The 17,089-nt window shown below is 33.6% G+C and overlaps 1 protein-coding gene across 1 annotated transcript; it reads right to left on the reverse strand.

Annotated features, from left to right (window-relative positions):
• Nucleotides 1–186: 186 nt before the first annotated feature.
• Nucleotides 187–3,440, reverse strand: LOC139851509 (lactoylglutathione lyase GLX1-like). The gene is made up of 9 exons (XM_071840581.1): nt 3,353–3,440; nt 2,446–2,587; nt 2,225–2,349; nt 2,067–2,131; nt 1,769–1,981; nt 1,637–1,684; nt 1,076–1,183; nt 819–971; nt 187–446 (listed from the first exon to the last, which is right to left on the reverse strand). The coding sequence occupies exons 2-9, from the start codon at nt 2,559–2,561 to the stop codon at nt 402–404; spliced, it is 873 nt and encodes a 290-aa protein (XP_071696682.1). The 5' UTR covers nt 2,562–2,587; nt 3,353–3,440; the 3' UTR covers nt 187–401.
• Between the last annotated feature and the right edge of the window lie 13,649 nt (nt 3,441–17,089).

Here is a 17,089-nt window from a genome sequence, read left to right on the forward strand (position 1 = left end):
TGGAACATCAATATTCGTTTCAATCGACTTTGGTAAGCGGGAAACACTCGGGTATGCAAGTTTTGGGGGTTTTACCATGTAACTATAACCTTTACTCACAGTTATAAACATGATAAAACGTGTAAACACGAATCCAAGAAACATATTTTGCAATGCAGAATGCAGACAGAATTAGTGCTCAACGTATATAAAGAAATCTTTGTACATTAGCTTATGACGGTTATAACATTGATCATAATGGAGATGTATCTGCAAATTTAAAGCACTCATACATGGAACTTGATGCCTTAAATAAGGTCACAAGGATGTTATGGGCAAAAAATGCCACATAACTTTATTCATAGCGATTGCATCCTTGATTACACGATACTATTACCATAACACACTTGACCACCTTACTCTTACTTAGGAAGTTCTTTCAAGAAGTCTTCATGATCAACAAGAACCTACAATCAAACAACATACAAAATATTATACATGTTAGCGTCAACCATCACAAGTTAGCCCACCTGAGTTCCTTGCAAGAGGTCTCAGGTTCGAAACATGTTTAGGACAAAAAAAAAAAAATTATGGTGACCAAGGAAACAACCACGGAGTAATCCTCCTGGGCTGCGTACAATAAAGTATAGGGTGGGAATACTTGCCCTCGAGCAGGGAAAAACCTTATAACTTCTAACTTCTATAAACATACATAAAGTTCTACTATGTCTTGGTTAAAGAAAAGAATTGAGTTCTACATGTAACATAGAAGATTTATTTATAATTTATAATTTCTTTAGTTTTAAACGTAAAATAACCAAATGAATAATAATATTTACCGTTTTCCAGCCATCTGGATCCAAGAAAGAGGTGATTTTGGTACCGAGTCCAGGAATCGGCCCAGGCTGCCTGGTTATCTTTCCACCAAGCTCTTGGATGACATGGTTGACGACTTCAGCACTTTTATACACATCAGTGGTACTAATTGCAACCTATATACACCATACAATCATAATCATATACATTAAACTTGATGAATTTATACATAGAGATTTAAATAAAAGAACAAATCATCTGCTAATGGAACAAGGTTTACCTGTGCATATGCGTTCCCTTTGGTATACTCGGTTACACCATAATTGTATGTGAGCTCCAAAACAACGCTTTCTTTTTCTTCAGCGTACCCCATCATTGCCAAAGTGTACTGTGTCACAATTTATGTTTATAGCAAGGATGGAAAAGTCACGAGACAGAGACGATTCGGGACTTTTCGTCGGTCGAGTGGGGGTCGAGTCGAACATTGACTAACGTCGACTTTTAGTAGTAATACATATAATTTAACATATACGTAGTACACACAAATATATCTAACATAATCAAATGTAAACATTTTAAACTATGTATAGGGCACGAAAAGCGCGAAATCTGAGTAACAAATATTATAATTTTGACCTGACATTGACCACCCGTGACTTTCCGATTCACACGAACTTTGACCTGACTTTTTAGCGTTAAACGGCTAATTAGAAGTTTTTGGGCGAAACAGGGCATGCTAATCACCAAACCGACTAGTCGGCCGAGGCGGCCGCCGTTTACAACACTGTTTTAGTAACTCAAAAAGTGATACAGAAAACCTCATAGAGAATATGAGACATACTTTCTGTTCTGGTCTATCGACTGTCCTGCATAGCTTCATCCCGAGTGCCTGTACAAATCAGATCAAGTCATAAACCTAATCAACTAATTGTATAAATCAGATTATTCAGGAAACTAACCAAGAAAACCACACCTTCTCATAAAATTTGATGGAACGTTCAAGATCACCAACACGGAGCATTACTTGGCAGAGTGGTTCAGGTGTGTTTGGCCTATCGATGAGTTCAAAAAGGTAACCATCAGGGTCTTTAGCAAAAGCAATTATACTTGTTCCACCTTTAACGGGACCTGCCTCCCTTGTGATGGTCCCACCTTTAGCCTTAATGTCTTCAGCAAGTTTGTACACCTACCAAAAAGATCTGAATTTAGCACACAAAAATAAACCAAACTTCATATCATATCATATCATATCAAAGTAAAACTACGCATACATCTGAGGTAGCAATTGCAAAATGCCCAAATCCGGTTCCTATATCATACTTATCCACTCCATAATCTGTACCATTAACATAAACACAACATCAATATTAATCACAAGCCCAAAAAAAACAAAAAACAAAAAATTACTTTGAAACGTGTAGAAACATACTGTATGTAAGCTCCACTACAAAGTGTGATTCTTCAGGACCAAATCCAAGAAATGCATTTGAGTACTTCTCCTCAGGTATGTCTCGTTGCCTCAGTAATTTCATTCCAAATGCTTCAGTGTAAAACCTAATATAGCAAATATATATATAAAAAAATAAACGTATAACTCGAATACTCTAAAATACTGGGAAGAACATATAAGACGTGAGATGTGTGATGTACTTAATGCTGCGTTCAAGATCACCAACACGATAGACTGCATGTAGCATACGACGATTATCCTTCTTTGGAAATTCCAATAACTCGGCACTTAGGGCACCTGATGCTGACTCAGCCATTTTGATAAACTGTTTATTTGTTTACTCTGTTCATAATTAAAGTATTGTATATCAGAAGATTGATAAGGGGAAAACATGTTCTTTTTTTGGACATTTGCTTGGGATCATCCGGGGGGACTAAACCACTAACGCGTTCATCTCCCGTAGTTGATTGCATAACCCGCCCCCAACTACTGCCCTGGAGGAAACCCGGACCTTTCCGAGGGCATGGCCGGTAAAACCCACGGGAAAACATGTTCTGCGTATGTATACTGATGTACAGATTACATAGCATCTAACAGTTATACTTTTGAAGAGAATTCATAGCTTAATTATAAAAGATATAAAGCTACTACTATTCTTTTATTCGTTAACATTTAAGAAGCTTATTAAACATCTATGGCTCTGATGACAAATAATTTGACAACTGGTAGTAGATAAAAAGCTACTAAATTACAGTATTATAATAAGAACCAAACAATTTCAAATATATCTATAAATATGTTGGGAAAAATTGCTATATCTGATAAAAATAAGAACAGAAATAAAATTGGAACAAATTTCATGATGAATTGGTTTGATATTGTGCAAGACTGATCGTTTGGTAAGCAGTATATGACTGTAAACCCTAATTATTCGCATAATAATGATATATAATATAAGTGTTGTAACAGAGGCCAGAAAACGAACCCTAACAAAAACGATGAACAAAATAACAAGTGATTAAACAAACCTAGTTCTTTATATCATAATAGAAACGACTGTGATATAAAGATTAATTGACGTTTTAGTGACGAAGAATGAATACTTACAGAAGATAGACAAGTGATCGGTGAGAGACACGAGTCACAACCAAAATGTGGATCTTTCTTTTCTATACTCGTAATTATTGTTCCTTTTTTTCTCTTTTCCATTTCTATTTTATATTTATATTTATATTATATTTATATTTATATTTATTATATTTATATATTATAAATTATAATATTATAATTATATTTACAATTTATATTTATATTTATATTTATATTTATACTTGAATACTATATTTATGTCTCTGCGTTGTACGACAGCACTAAAAATAGTATTCAAAAACGTTAGTGTTGACACTTATTAGCTTGGCTCTATGATACAATTACAATGTAAAAACATTTCAATATTGATAACATTTGTAGTGGAAGTAAGTGATGACGGGGTTAAATTCAGTAAGTTGGATAGATTCCTGGTATCCGAAAAGTTTGCGAATATGTGGGGAGATTTATCTACAGTTGCTCTTGACCGCAATCTCTCGGACCATTGTCCTATTCTTTTACGTGACAAAGAAGTGGATTTTGGACCGAAACCGGTTAGGGTATTTGATACGTGGTTAGATTTACCTGGTGCAGATGATGTGATAAAGGATGCATGGAATTCGGTAGTCGATGACAGGAGACCGGATGCTGTTTTCATGAAGAAACTGAAGTGTGTCAAAGCTGCTCTCAAAGAATTAAGTATAAAGGCGTTTGGTTCCTTGGAGTCTGATTTGATTAAATTGAAAAAGGAAGTAAATGAGTGGGAATTGAAAGCGGAAATAGTAGATCTAAGTGATGATGATCGTAAAAAATGGTTAGACGCGAGAAATAGCTGGGTAGAAAAAGATGCTTACAAAAGGAAAATGCTCAAACAGAAGGCCAAGATAAAATGGTCGCTGGAGGGTGACGAAAACACAAAAATTTTTCATTCCATGATTAAAAGACGAGAGTCCAAAAACAATATTTGAGGCATCATGTTAAATGGCACCTGGCAGGAAGATCCGGAGGTAATTAAAGGGGAGGTTTTTCAATTCTATAAAAATCAGTTCACCGAAACGGATAACATCAGACCTAAATTCGAAGGTCCTTTTCCAAGTGTGATTTCGAACGAAGATGCTAACAAACTGGAGATTCCATTTAGTGAGTTTGAAGTCTTAGAGGCGATCAAAAATTGTGGCGAGTCAAAGGCTCCGGGACCTGATGGTTTTAACTTCAAATTTTTTAAAAGATTTTGGGTTCTAATTAAGGAGGATATTATGAAGGCTATGCATTGGTTTTGGGATAAAGGTGTGATTACTAGGGGATGCAACGCTTCTTTTGTCACATTGTTGCCAAAGAGAAAGGACCCAACTGTTCTTGGGGACTATCAACCAGTCAGTTTGATCGGAGCGTATTATAAAATTATCTCGAAAGTGTTGGCTAATCGAATGAAAAGTTTAATCCCCAAAATCATTGGAATGGAACAAAGTGCATTTAGCAAAGGGCGGTCAATACTTGATGGGGTGCTTATTCTTAACGAGGCCGTGGAAGATTTGAAAAAGAGAAAACAAAATAGCTTCATCTTCAAAGTGGACTTCGAGAAAGCCTTCGAGAGTGTTACTTGGGAATATCTCTTCGACATTATGAAACATATGGGGTTCGGGACGAAATGGAGAAAATGGATTGGAGCATGTTTCAGATCATCAACCGTGTCGATTCTCGTAAATGGATCTCCCACCTTAGAGTTCACACCGGAAAGGGGCATAAGACAAGGAGATCATTTGTCTCCGTTTTTTTTAATTGCCGGCGAGGGATTGAATTACTTAACAAAAGCCGCGTGTAATCGAGGTCACTTCAAGGGCGTGGAGATTGGGTTCGATAAAATTTTAGTATCACACCTACAATACGCGGACGACACAATTTTTATTGGCGAGTGGGGTAAGAGAAACGCTAGAAATGCGATGAAAATACTTGAATGCTTTGAGAAAGCTTCCGGTTTAAGGATTAATACATCGAAAAGCATAATTTATGGTCTCGGTGCAAGCCAGCATGAAACAGAGGTGTTAACGATCATGTTAAATGTTGTTAACCCATTGTTTATTATATCTAAAGAGATGTTAAATTATTACATTATCATGATATTATGATATATTAATATATCTTAGTATGATATATATACAGTTAAATGTTGTTACAACGATAATCGTTACATATATGTATCGTTTCAAAATCATTAAGTTAGTAGTCTTGTTTTTACATATGTAGTTCATTGTTAATGCACTTAATGACATGTTTACTTATCATTTATCATGATTAAGCATAGTATATCAATATCTTAATATGATTCATATGTAATTAGTAAGACGTTGTTATAACGATAATCGTTATATATATCGTTTCAAGTTTCTTAATTCAATAAACACAATTTTTATGTATATAACTCATTGTTAAAATACCTAAAGAGATACTTACTTATTATAATATCATGTTAACTATATATATAATAATATATATGTCATCATATAGTTTTTACAAGTTTTAACGTTCGTGAATCACCGGTCAACTTGGGTGGTCAATTGTCTATATGAAACCTATTCCAATTAATCAAGTCTTAACAAGTTTGATTGCTTAACATGTTGGAAACACTTAATCATATAAATATTAATTTCATTTAATATATATAAACATGGAAAAGTTCGGGTCACTACAGTACCTACCCGTTAAATAAATTTCGTCCCGAAATTTTAAGCAGTTGGAGGTGTTGACGTATCTTCTGGAAATAAGTACGGGTATTTCTTCTTCATCTGATCTTCTCGTTCCCAGGTGAACTCGGGTCCTCTACGAGCATTCCATCGAACCTTAACAATTGGTATCTTGTTTTGTTTAAGTCTTTTAACCTCACGATCCATTATTTCGACGGGTTCTTCGATGAATTGAAGTTTTTCGTTGATTTGGATTTCTTCTAACGGAATAGTGAGATCTTCTTTATCAAAACATTTTTTTCAAATTCGAGACGTGGAAAGTGTTATGTACAGCTGCGAGTTGTTGAGGTAACTCAAGTCGGTAAGCTACTAGTCCGACACGATCAATAATCTTGAATGGTCCAATATACCTTGGATTTAATTTCCCTCGTTTACCAAATCGAACAACGCCTTTCCAAGGTGCAACCTTAAGCATGACCATCTCTCAATTTCAAATTCTATATCTTTTCTTTTAATGTCGGCGTAGCTCTTTTGTCGACTTTGGGCGGTTTTCAACCGTTTTTGAATTTGGATGATCTTCTCGGTAGTTTCTTGTGTTATCTCCGGACCCGTAATCTGTCTATCCCCTACTTCACTCTAACAAATCAGAGACCTAAACTTTCTACCATAAAGTGCTTCAAACGGCGCCATCTCAATGCTTGAATGGTAGCTGTTGTTGTAGGAAAATTTTGCTAACGGTAGATGTCGATCCCAACTGTTTCCGAAATCAATAACACATGCTCGTAGCATGTCTTCAAGCATTTGTATCGTCCTTTCACTCTGCCCATCAGTTTGTGGATGATAGGCAGTACTCATGTCTAGACGAGTTCCTAATGCTTGCTGTAATGTCTGCCAGAATCTTGAAATAAATCTACCATCCCTATCAGAGATAATAGAGATTGGTAATCCATGTCTGGAGATGACTTCCTTCAAATACAGTCGTGCTAACTTCTCCATCTTGTCATCTTCTCTTATTGGCAGGAAGTGTGCTGATTTGGTGAGACGATCAACTATTACCCAAATAGTATCAAAACCACTTGCAGTCCTTGGCAATTTAGTGATGAAATACATGGTAATGTTTTCCCATTTCCATTCCGAGATTTCGGGTTGTTGAAGTAGACCTGATGGTTTCTGATGCTCCGCTTTGACCTTAGAACACGTCAAACATTCCCCTACGTATTTAGCAACATCGGCTTTCATACCTGGCCACCAAAAATGTTTCTTGATATCCTTGTACATCTTCCCCGTTCCAGGATGTATTGAGTATCTGGTTTTATGAGCTTCTCTAAGTACCATTTCTCTCATATCTCCAAATTTTGGTACCCAAATTCTTTCAGCCCTATACCGGGTTCCGTCTTCCCGAATATTAAGATACTTCTCCGACCCTTTGGGTATTTCATCCTTTAAATTTCCCTCTTTTAAAACTCCTTGTTGCGCCTCCTTCATTTGAGTAGTAAGGTTAGTGTGAATCATTATATTCATAGCTTTTACTCGAATGGGTTCTCTGTCCTTTCTGCTCAAGGCGTCGGCTACCACATTTGCCTTCCCCGGGTGGTAACGAATCTCAAAGTCGTAATCATTCAACAATTCAATCCACCTACGCTGCCTCATATTCAGTTGTTTCTAATTAAATATGTGTTGAAGACTTTTGTGGTCGGTATATATAATACTTTTGACCCCATATAAGTAGTGCCTCCAAGTCTTTAATGCAAAAACAACCGCGCCTAATTCCAAATCATGCGTCGTATAATTCTGTTCGTGAATCTTCAATTGTCTAGACGCATAAGCAATTACTTTCGTTCGTTGCATTAATACACAACCGAGACCTTGCTTTGAGGCGTCACAATATATCACAAAATCATCATTCCCTTCAGGTAATGACAATATAGGTGCCGTAGTTAACTTTTTCTTTAACAATTGAAACGCTTTCTCTTGTTCATCTTTCCATTCAAATTTCTTTCCTTTATGCGTTAATGCAGTCAAGGGTTTTGCTATTCTGGAAAAGTCTTGGATGAACCTTCTGTAGTAACCAGCTAGTCCTAAAAACTGGCGTATGTGTTTCGGAGTTTTCGGGGTTTTCCACTTTTCAACAGTTTCAATCTTTGCTGGATCCACCTGAATACCTTCTTCGTTCACTATGTGACCGAGGAATTGAACTTCTTCCAACCAAAATGCAAACTTTGAAAATTTAGCGTACAGTTTTTCTTTTCTCAGCAACTCTAGCACTTTTCTCAAATGTTCTTCGTGCTCTTGATCATTCTTCGAGTAAATAAGTATGTCATCGATGAAAACAATAACAAACTTGTCAAGATATAGCCCACACACTCGGTTCATGAGGTCCATGAACACAGCTGGTACGTTAGTCAATCCAAAAGGCATAACCATAAACTCGTAATGACCGTAACGCGTCCTAAAAGCAGTCTTTGGAATATCATCCTCCTTCACCCGCATTTGATGATACCCAGAACTTAAATCAATCTTTGAATAAACCGACGAGCCTTGTAGTTGATCAAATAAGTCTTCGATTCTCGGTAGTGGGTAGCGGTTCTTGATGGTAAGTTTGTTGAACTCTCGGTAGTTGATACACAACCTAAATGTACCATCCTTCTTCTTGACAAACAAAACAGGAGCTCCCCACGGTGATGTGCTTGGTCGAATGAAACTACGCTCTAAAAGTTCTTGTAATTGGCTCTGAAGTTCCTTCATTTCGCTGGGTGCGAGTCTGTATGGAGCACGAGCTATTGGTGCAGCTCCCGGTACAAGGTCTATTTGAAATTCAACGGATCGGTGTGGAGGTAGTCCCGGTAATTCTTTCGGAAATACATCGGAAAATTCTTTTGCGACGAGAACATCACTGATGTTTTTTTCTTCAGGTTTAACTTCCTCTATGTGTGCTAGAATGATGTAACAACCTTTTCTTATTAGTTTTTGCGCCTTCAAACTACTAGTAAGATTTAATTTCGCGTTGTTCTTTTCTCCGTACACCATTAAAGGTTTTCCTTTTTCACGCATAATGCGAATCACATTTTTGTAACAAACGACCTCTGCTCTCACCTTTTTCAACCAGTCCATGCCAATTATTACATCAAAACTCCCTAAATCGACTGGTATTAAATCAATTTTAAACGTTTCATCCCCCATTTTAATTTCTCTCTCCCGACATATATTATCTGCTGAAATTAATTTACCGTTTGCTAATTCGAGTAAAAATTTACTATCCAAAGGTGTCAATGGGCAACTTAATTTAGCACAAAATTCTCTACTCATATAGCTTCTATCAGCACCCGAATCAAATAAAACATAAGCAGATTTATCGTCAATAAGAAACGTACCCGTAACAAGCTCCGGGTCTTCCTGTGCTTCTGCCGCATTTATATTGAAAACTCTTCCACGGCCCTGCCCATTAGTATTCCCCTGATTCGGGTAATTTCTAATAATGTGGCCCGGTTTTCCACATTTATAACAAACAGCGTTGGTATTACTTGCTCCGACACTATTGGTTTCGGCATTACTTGTTCCGACATTATTTGTTCCTTTAGTTCTGTTAAACTTTAGTCCGTAGACCACTTTGTCGCGCTATGACCATTTCTTTTACACCTGTTGCAAAATGTCGTGCAAAACCCCTGATGATTTTCTTCACACCTATGACATGGTTGTTTTTGGTTTTTGTTGCCGTTGTTGTTATTGAGGTTGTTGTTGGGATTGTTATTATTGTTGAAACGGTTGTTGTAGTTTTTGTTGTTGTTCGGATGTTTGTTGTAGTTATTGTTAGGATTGCGGTTATTGTTGCGATTGTTGTTGCGATTGTTGTTGCGGTTGTTGGGATAGTTATTGTGATTGTGGTTGTAATTGTTGTTGTTGTTGTACTGGTGACTCTTGTCACCATTTTCCTCCCACTTCCTCTTGAGTTGTTTCGTGTTGGCTTCTTCGGCCGCCTGCTCTTTAATTCTTCCCTCAATCTGATTTATGAATTTATGAGCCATTCGAATTGCCTTCTGTATAGAAGCGAGCTCGTGTAAACTCACATCTTCTTGAATCCTTACTGGTAACCCTTTTACAAACGCGTCGATCTTCTCTTCTTCATCTTCGAATGCTCCCGGACACAATAGGCACAACTCTGTGAATCGTTATTCATATGTGGTAACGTCGAACCCTTGTGTTCGTAACTCTCTAAGTTCTGCCTTAAGTTTATTGACTTCGTTTCTAGGACGGTACTGCTCGTTCATCAATTGATTGAATGCCGACCACGGTAGTGCGTAAGCAGCATTTTTTCCTACCTGTTCAAGATAGGTGTTCCACCACGTTAACGCAGTACCTGTGAAGGTATGCGTAGCGTACTTAACTTTGTCCTCTTCAGTACACTTACTTATGGCAAACACCGATTCGACTTTCTCGGTCCACCATTTCAATCCAATTGGTCCTTCGGTTCCATCAAATTCCAAAGGTTTGCAGGCAGTGAATTCTTTGTAGGAGCATTCTACACGATTTCTTGCGCCGTTAGCTGCATTGCTAGATTCAGAGTTATTGTTGGTATGTAGCGCAGCCTGTACTGCGGCTATGTTTGCAGCAAGAAAGGTACAAAATTCCTCTTCGCTCATATTCATGGTGTGTCGAGTAGTCGGTGCCATTTCCTTCAAAATAGCCAACTGAATCGAGTTAATCATACAGAATATTAAGAGTAGTTAATAGTATTTCGTAGCATAATATGAACTCATTTATAAAAGCTTTTTCTTCATATAAGCGTTTTATAAGTTTAAATTCGGGTACTACCTATCCGTTAAGTTCATACTTAGTAGTTAATATACAATTCAACTACTACAATTCCATATGAAAAACTGATTATAATAATATATCACATACAAATATTCTTCAAACTTACAACTTCGCTATATTACATATAACATGAAATATAGTACACTATGATACAAGACAGTTTTGAAGATAAATCTAGTTAATACGCAAGTTGTTCAGCAAAGGAAATAAAGACACGTAATTCATAAGTCCAGAAACAAGTCATGCATTCTGGTTTTACTAAGACGACTTCCCATCTTTGGTCTTGTGGAAAATAACTGTTATGACCATTGGCTAGGCAGCATGTTGTAATGTCGTCAAAAGGACGAGGGTTTCGTAATGTCCAACAGCCCCGTAATAATCTAAAAACCTTGTTTCTCACCCCAACTACTGAATCCGTCACTTGTGGGAAGGTTTTATTTAAAAGTTGCAATTCGATGTTCTTTTTCTTGTGACAACCCGGAAATTTCCAACCAAATTTAAACTTTAATCTTTATATGTTTCCGACACGATAAGCAATATTTGTTAAGTTAAATTTCAAGAATTTTAAACTATGTTCATACATTCATTCAACCTCGACCAAGTTCCAACGATTCACGAACCATTAAACGAATATGATTATATATGTATATGTGTATATATATTATAACTTGAAACGTAAACAAAATATTAGATTAAATACTTTATATGATTGTATCTGTTTCAAAATGTTTATCAATGGAATTAGAAGATAAGATCAAATGATTGAATTATCAGATATATTGAATTATGATTACAAGTCTCTGTTGAAAGGCCCACGTTGATTTGAGAAATCTTTCTATTTTAACAATATTCGGAAAATAGTAAAGTGATTTATAAATAAGAACAAATTGTCAATCATTGAGAACTAGACAAAGGATAGTGGAAGATTGAATCTCATAAAGACTCGATTGATCTATTTAGTTTCAAACGTACAAAAACGTTTTCAGTTTAAAAAGAACTTTATTATTAAAACGTATATAACTTTTATAAATATCTAGAACCACTTTTGATAACTCATTACTTAACTAATATGATAAAGATAATGATATTTATATTTTATTTTATTAAATATATATAACGATTTAAATTAATATTATATATATTTATACGCGTATTATACGTACATAGTTTTATACTTTTACTATACTTAAACTTTACCTTTACTTTATTTTTACTTTACTTTAACTTTAATAATTCACTTTAATAATTCATACTTTAATAATTTACTTTAATAATTCATACTTTAATAATTCACTTTAATAATTCATACTTTAATAATTCATGCTTTAATAATTCACTTTAATAATTCAAAAATCTATTATAAATAGAATTCAATAGGTTTCATTATTTCATAGAAACTTGAAAATATTTTTCTCTAAACTCTCTCAATCGATTTACATATATTTACTCTGTATTATTTCAAGATATTATTAGTATACATAAAATATTACGATGGAGTGCTGTCCGAGTGATTTCGAAATTGTTTTTCGAATGGGATAGGATTAAGTAAATTATGGGTTATAGCTATGGAGGTGATTGAGTATGGTTCATGGGTATGCTCGTGAGGTCAATATAGTGTTTATCATTTCCGTTGCGTCCACGTACCTTTCCTGCAATATTGAATCTCAATATTGATACGTGAGTAATCATAATTTAACTTTTACATACTAATAGTGTATCCCTGACTAGTGCTCGAGTATTTAGGATTATGCATGCTTGTACTTTTGATTTTGCCCTTAGACAGGTTAGGTTGAATCTTAAATTAGTTACACTTGCGGTTGAGATAAGGTATAAGATATGCATGTCCTTGGAAAGCTAGCGAAAAATTAAGAACTTTTCCTTTAGATATCGAATGGTTTCGATGAACGGATTAGAAGTTATAATCAATTGAATTTTAGATATTTTTATTAAAAATGATTATTATTATCGTCGTTTTTATCGTCGTTCTAATTTTATCTTATTATTATCATTATTATTATCTTTAACAATAAAAGGGATTTATCATTAAAAATTGTTAATTTTTTTTATTACTATCGTTATTATCGTTAAAGTTATAATTAGTATTATTATTATTATCCAATTATTATTATTATTATTATTAATATTGGTATTATTATTATTATCATTATTAATATATATATATATATATATATATATATATATATATATATATATATATATATCATTATTTAAAAATGGTTATTGTTATTGTTATTATTATTATTAATATATTATCATTAAGATAATTATTAGTATTATCGTTAATAATGTTATAGTAACTATCATTATTAATATTAGTGTAATTAAAACAAATATTTGTAACACCTAATTATTTTGATTACTATTATTATCATTATTATGAACACGATATAAAAGACGATTAAAAGCTATTAAACGAAACGATTAGGAAATAATGGGTAAGAGTATCATGATGAAATTAAAATATTATAAGATATTGATTTAGATAAAATTATCTTTCTTATTATTTTTATCATTACTATTATTATTAAAAGTATCGTTAGTATTAAAACTATCATTTTAACAAAAATTATCATTTTAATAGAAATGTCATTGTTACTATAAAATATCATTATTATTATTATTTTAAATAGAATTATTATTTTAAAGATAATATTAAAATTATCGTAAATATTAAAGTTATCATAATTAGAATCATCATTTTATCATAATGTCATCTTAGTAATTATAAATATTGATATTTTTATAATAATTATTATTATTACAAAATAATACAACTTTTACTTACTATCATTATAGATATTATTTTATCAAATAAATATGTGATACAAACATATTTTACTACGTGTAATAACTTACTTTAATAATACCTATCATATTATCTTTATGATATTAAATGAACCCTATAAATTTTATTACTTAATATATATAAAAGTATATTTTATTATATAAATTTAATATAAAATTTTATTTATTAATAAATAAATTATATTATTTACTCTAATAAATCTTTTAAAAATATTTAAAAATATAAAACGACGATATTTAAACTATATATTAATCATGTATAGATTTTTGGAAATTATTTTGAGTCAAATTTACTTTTGTTGACTTTTGCATATTAGTCTCGAGCATTAGGATTGTGGTACACTATGACTTGACCTAATTTATTAGACAAATATTAACCAACACATAAATATATATAATTAATTTAGGTTCGTGAATCCGAGGCCAACCTTGCACTTGTTCAATGACGTTATATGTATTTTTACTACGAAATACAGTATGGTGAGTTTCATTTGCCTTTTTACCCTTTATATTTTTGGGACTGAGAATACATGCGCTTTTATAAATGTTTGACGAAATAGACACAAGTAATTGAAACTACATTCTATGGTTGAATTATCGAAATCGAATATGCCCCTTTTTATTAAAGTCTGGTAATCTAAGAATTAGGGAACAGACACCCTAATTGACGCGAATCCTAAAGATAGATCTATTGGGCCTAACAAACCCCATCCAAAGTACCGGATGCTTTAGTACTTCAAAATTTATATCATGTCCGAAGGAGGATCCCGTAATGATAGGGGATATTCTTATATGTATCTAGTTAATGTCGGTTACCAGGTGTTCACCATATGAATGATTATTTTTGTCTCTATGCATGGGACGTATATTTATGAGAACTGAAAATGAAATTCTTGTGGTCTATTAAAATGATGGAAATAAATGATTATGATAAACTAATGAACTCACCAACCTTTTGGTTGACACTTTAAAGCATGTTTATTCTCAGTTGTTAAAGAAATCTTCCGCTGTGCATTTGCTCATTTTAAAGATATTACTTGGAGTCTTTCATAGCATATTTTGAAGAACGTTGCATTCGAGTCCTTGAGTTCATCAAAGATTATTATTAAATAAATTTATAGTTGGATAGTGGATATTATGAAATGGTATGCATGCCTGTCAATTTTCGATGTAAAGAAAGTTTGTCTTTTAAAAACGAATGCAATGTTTGTAAAATGTATCATATAGAGGTCAAATACCTCGCAATGTAATCAACTATTGTGAATCGTTTATAATGTATATGAACGGGTCCTTTCAGTTGGTATCAGAGCGGTGGTCTTAGCAAACTAGGTCTGCATTAGTGTGTCTAACTGATAAGTCGTTAGGATGCATTAGTGAGTCTGGACTTCGACCGTGTCTACATGTCAAAAGTTTTGCTTATCATTTCTAGTCGGAAATCATCTGCTTATCATCCTTAGGAAATTACTTGCTTATCATTATTAGTCTAAACACGTCTTGCTACATTAATTGCATGAGTAGTGTATAGACAAAATTCATATCTTAGCGTATCTGCTAAATCATATCTTATCGTATCTGTTACTTTAAACTTTGTCTGACATATTCCGTAAATTCCTCCGTAATCTATGAAATCTTTTGCTCTATATATATAGATATTCTATGTAATTAGAATACCATTCGATAGCCGGAAAATCATTTCATATCAAAAAAATCCTTTATTCAATCGTACTAAATGGAATTCGTCATTAGTTCAAGTTCCTCAGATTATGAAATGGAATCCCACTCAAGCTCCGAAAGCAGTGTGACCGGAATGGATCAACCAATCAGTCATCACCTATTCTGGATGAATTGGGGATGGGTTCGTAGCCTCCTCAATCATTGGAGACAAGAAGAAGGTGATCCCTTCCATCCACCACATTGTCCTCTTGACGAAGAACCTGAAGCACTTACCGGCGAACCTGTCTGAAACACCATTTTCTCTCTCATTTCCAGAGTATCTCGTCACGATTATATACTACATCAAATTCTAGATTTTATTTATCCGCTTTTTCGAACTGACAATCATCCCGGTGTAATAGAAGAAGTCAACGAGCTTCGCGCTCGGGTAGTGGCTTTGGAGAATATGGTGCAAAGGTTACAAACACCAGCAGCAGCACCAGCAGCATAATCAGTACCACCAACATCAACGTCAACAGTACCATTACCACCCCCAACCACAATCGCGTCGTAAACCTCAACTCCACAATCTATCCCACGAGCATCAAGGTCATACGTCCTATATATAACATGGAAGACCAACAACAATAAACGATGAAGTATTAATTCATGACTTCATCGGAGAAATATTTTACGGTGATTATGTAATCTCTAAAATTTTAGAGATTACTTATTCTAGATCTAACCATAAATTAGATGAGTGGACCGAAATGATAAAAGAAACCCTGACCAGAATGGTGCACGATTTACAAACTAGACTTGTTTTACCAACAGCATCAACAGTACCGCCAGCATCACCAGCATCGTTAGTGTTGTCAGCATCAGCATTAGCATTAGCAGCACCTATAACCTTACAAGCTCTGTCAGTTCAAGAATCACCGCGGACATCAATATGAATCAACAACGAGTATATTGTATCAACGAGTTATGAAGAATTAACTCATTTCCACTGAAGGATTTATATGTATATCTTATATATAAATCTTTAAACCATAATAAATCTTTCCGTACTAAGCTATTATGTGTGAATCTTAACTACTCGGTTAATTCATATTACTAATATGCAATAATGCACGTCCTTCGTCCGCAACTTAACTATCATTAACTACAACCTCTGTCTCAATTCAATAAATTACAATTCATAATAAATCAAGTGTATTATTCAAATATATGTTGATTTTACACTTTCGTCATCAATGTACTCGAAACTTTTCAGATAACATCATTCGTACTTTGCGAAGTTCACAAGAATTTAATGAAAACCAATATCATGCCCCAACAAATAACGAAGTATTGATTCATAATTTCAATATTATTGAAGTAATACTTATGTAATCTCTAAAGCCTTTAAGAGATTATTCAATTCTAGTTTCAACCGTAAATTAAATGAGTTTAATTTAATATTAACTCATTAAATCGATGTTACATCTGAAGAAAATATATATATATATATATATATATATATATATATATATATATATATATATATATATATATATTCAAAAAGACTGTAATAAAAATTCTTTTGTACAAAATATTAATTGTGAAATTTTTTTTTTTAACGGGTAGGTAATACCCGAGAGATATATAAATTCACAATTAATATGTTACATTCTTCGAATCTGATTCAGCAATCATCAACTATACTTACTATTTTCTCAAACAATATATATTCTTTTATAGAAATCAAAACAACCATACTCATTCAAAATTTAATTACATATTC

This window comes from Rutidosis leptorrhynchoides, chromosome 6 (genome assembly GCF_046630445.1).
Source record: "Rutidosis leptorrhynchoides isolate AG116_Rl617_1_P2 chromosome 6, CSIRO_AGI_Rlap_v1, whole genome shotgun sequence".
NCBI lineage: Eukaryota > Viridiplantae > Streptophyta > Magnoliopsida > Asterales > Asteraceae > Rutidosis > Rutidosis leptorrhynchoides.

Coding starts and splice junctions, on each gene's coding strand:
- LOC139851509 (XM_071840581.1), bottom strand. CDS start 2,561: ATGGCTGAGTCAGCATCAGGTGCCCTAAGTGCCGAGTTATTGGAATTT. Junction 972..1,075: donor AAGGGAACGCATATGCACAG/GTAAACCTTGTT, acceptor TGGTGTATATAG/GTTGCAATTAGTACCACTGA. Junction 447..818: donor ATCCAGATGGCTGGAAAACG/GTAAATATTATT, acceptor GTTTGATTGTAG/GTTCTTGTTGATCATGAAGA.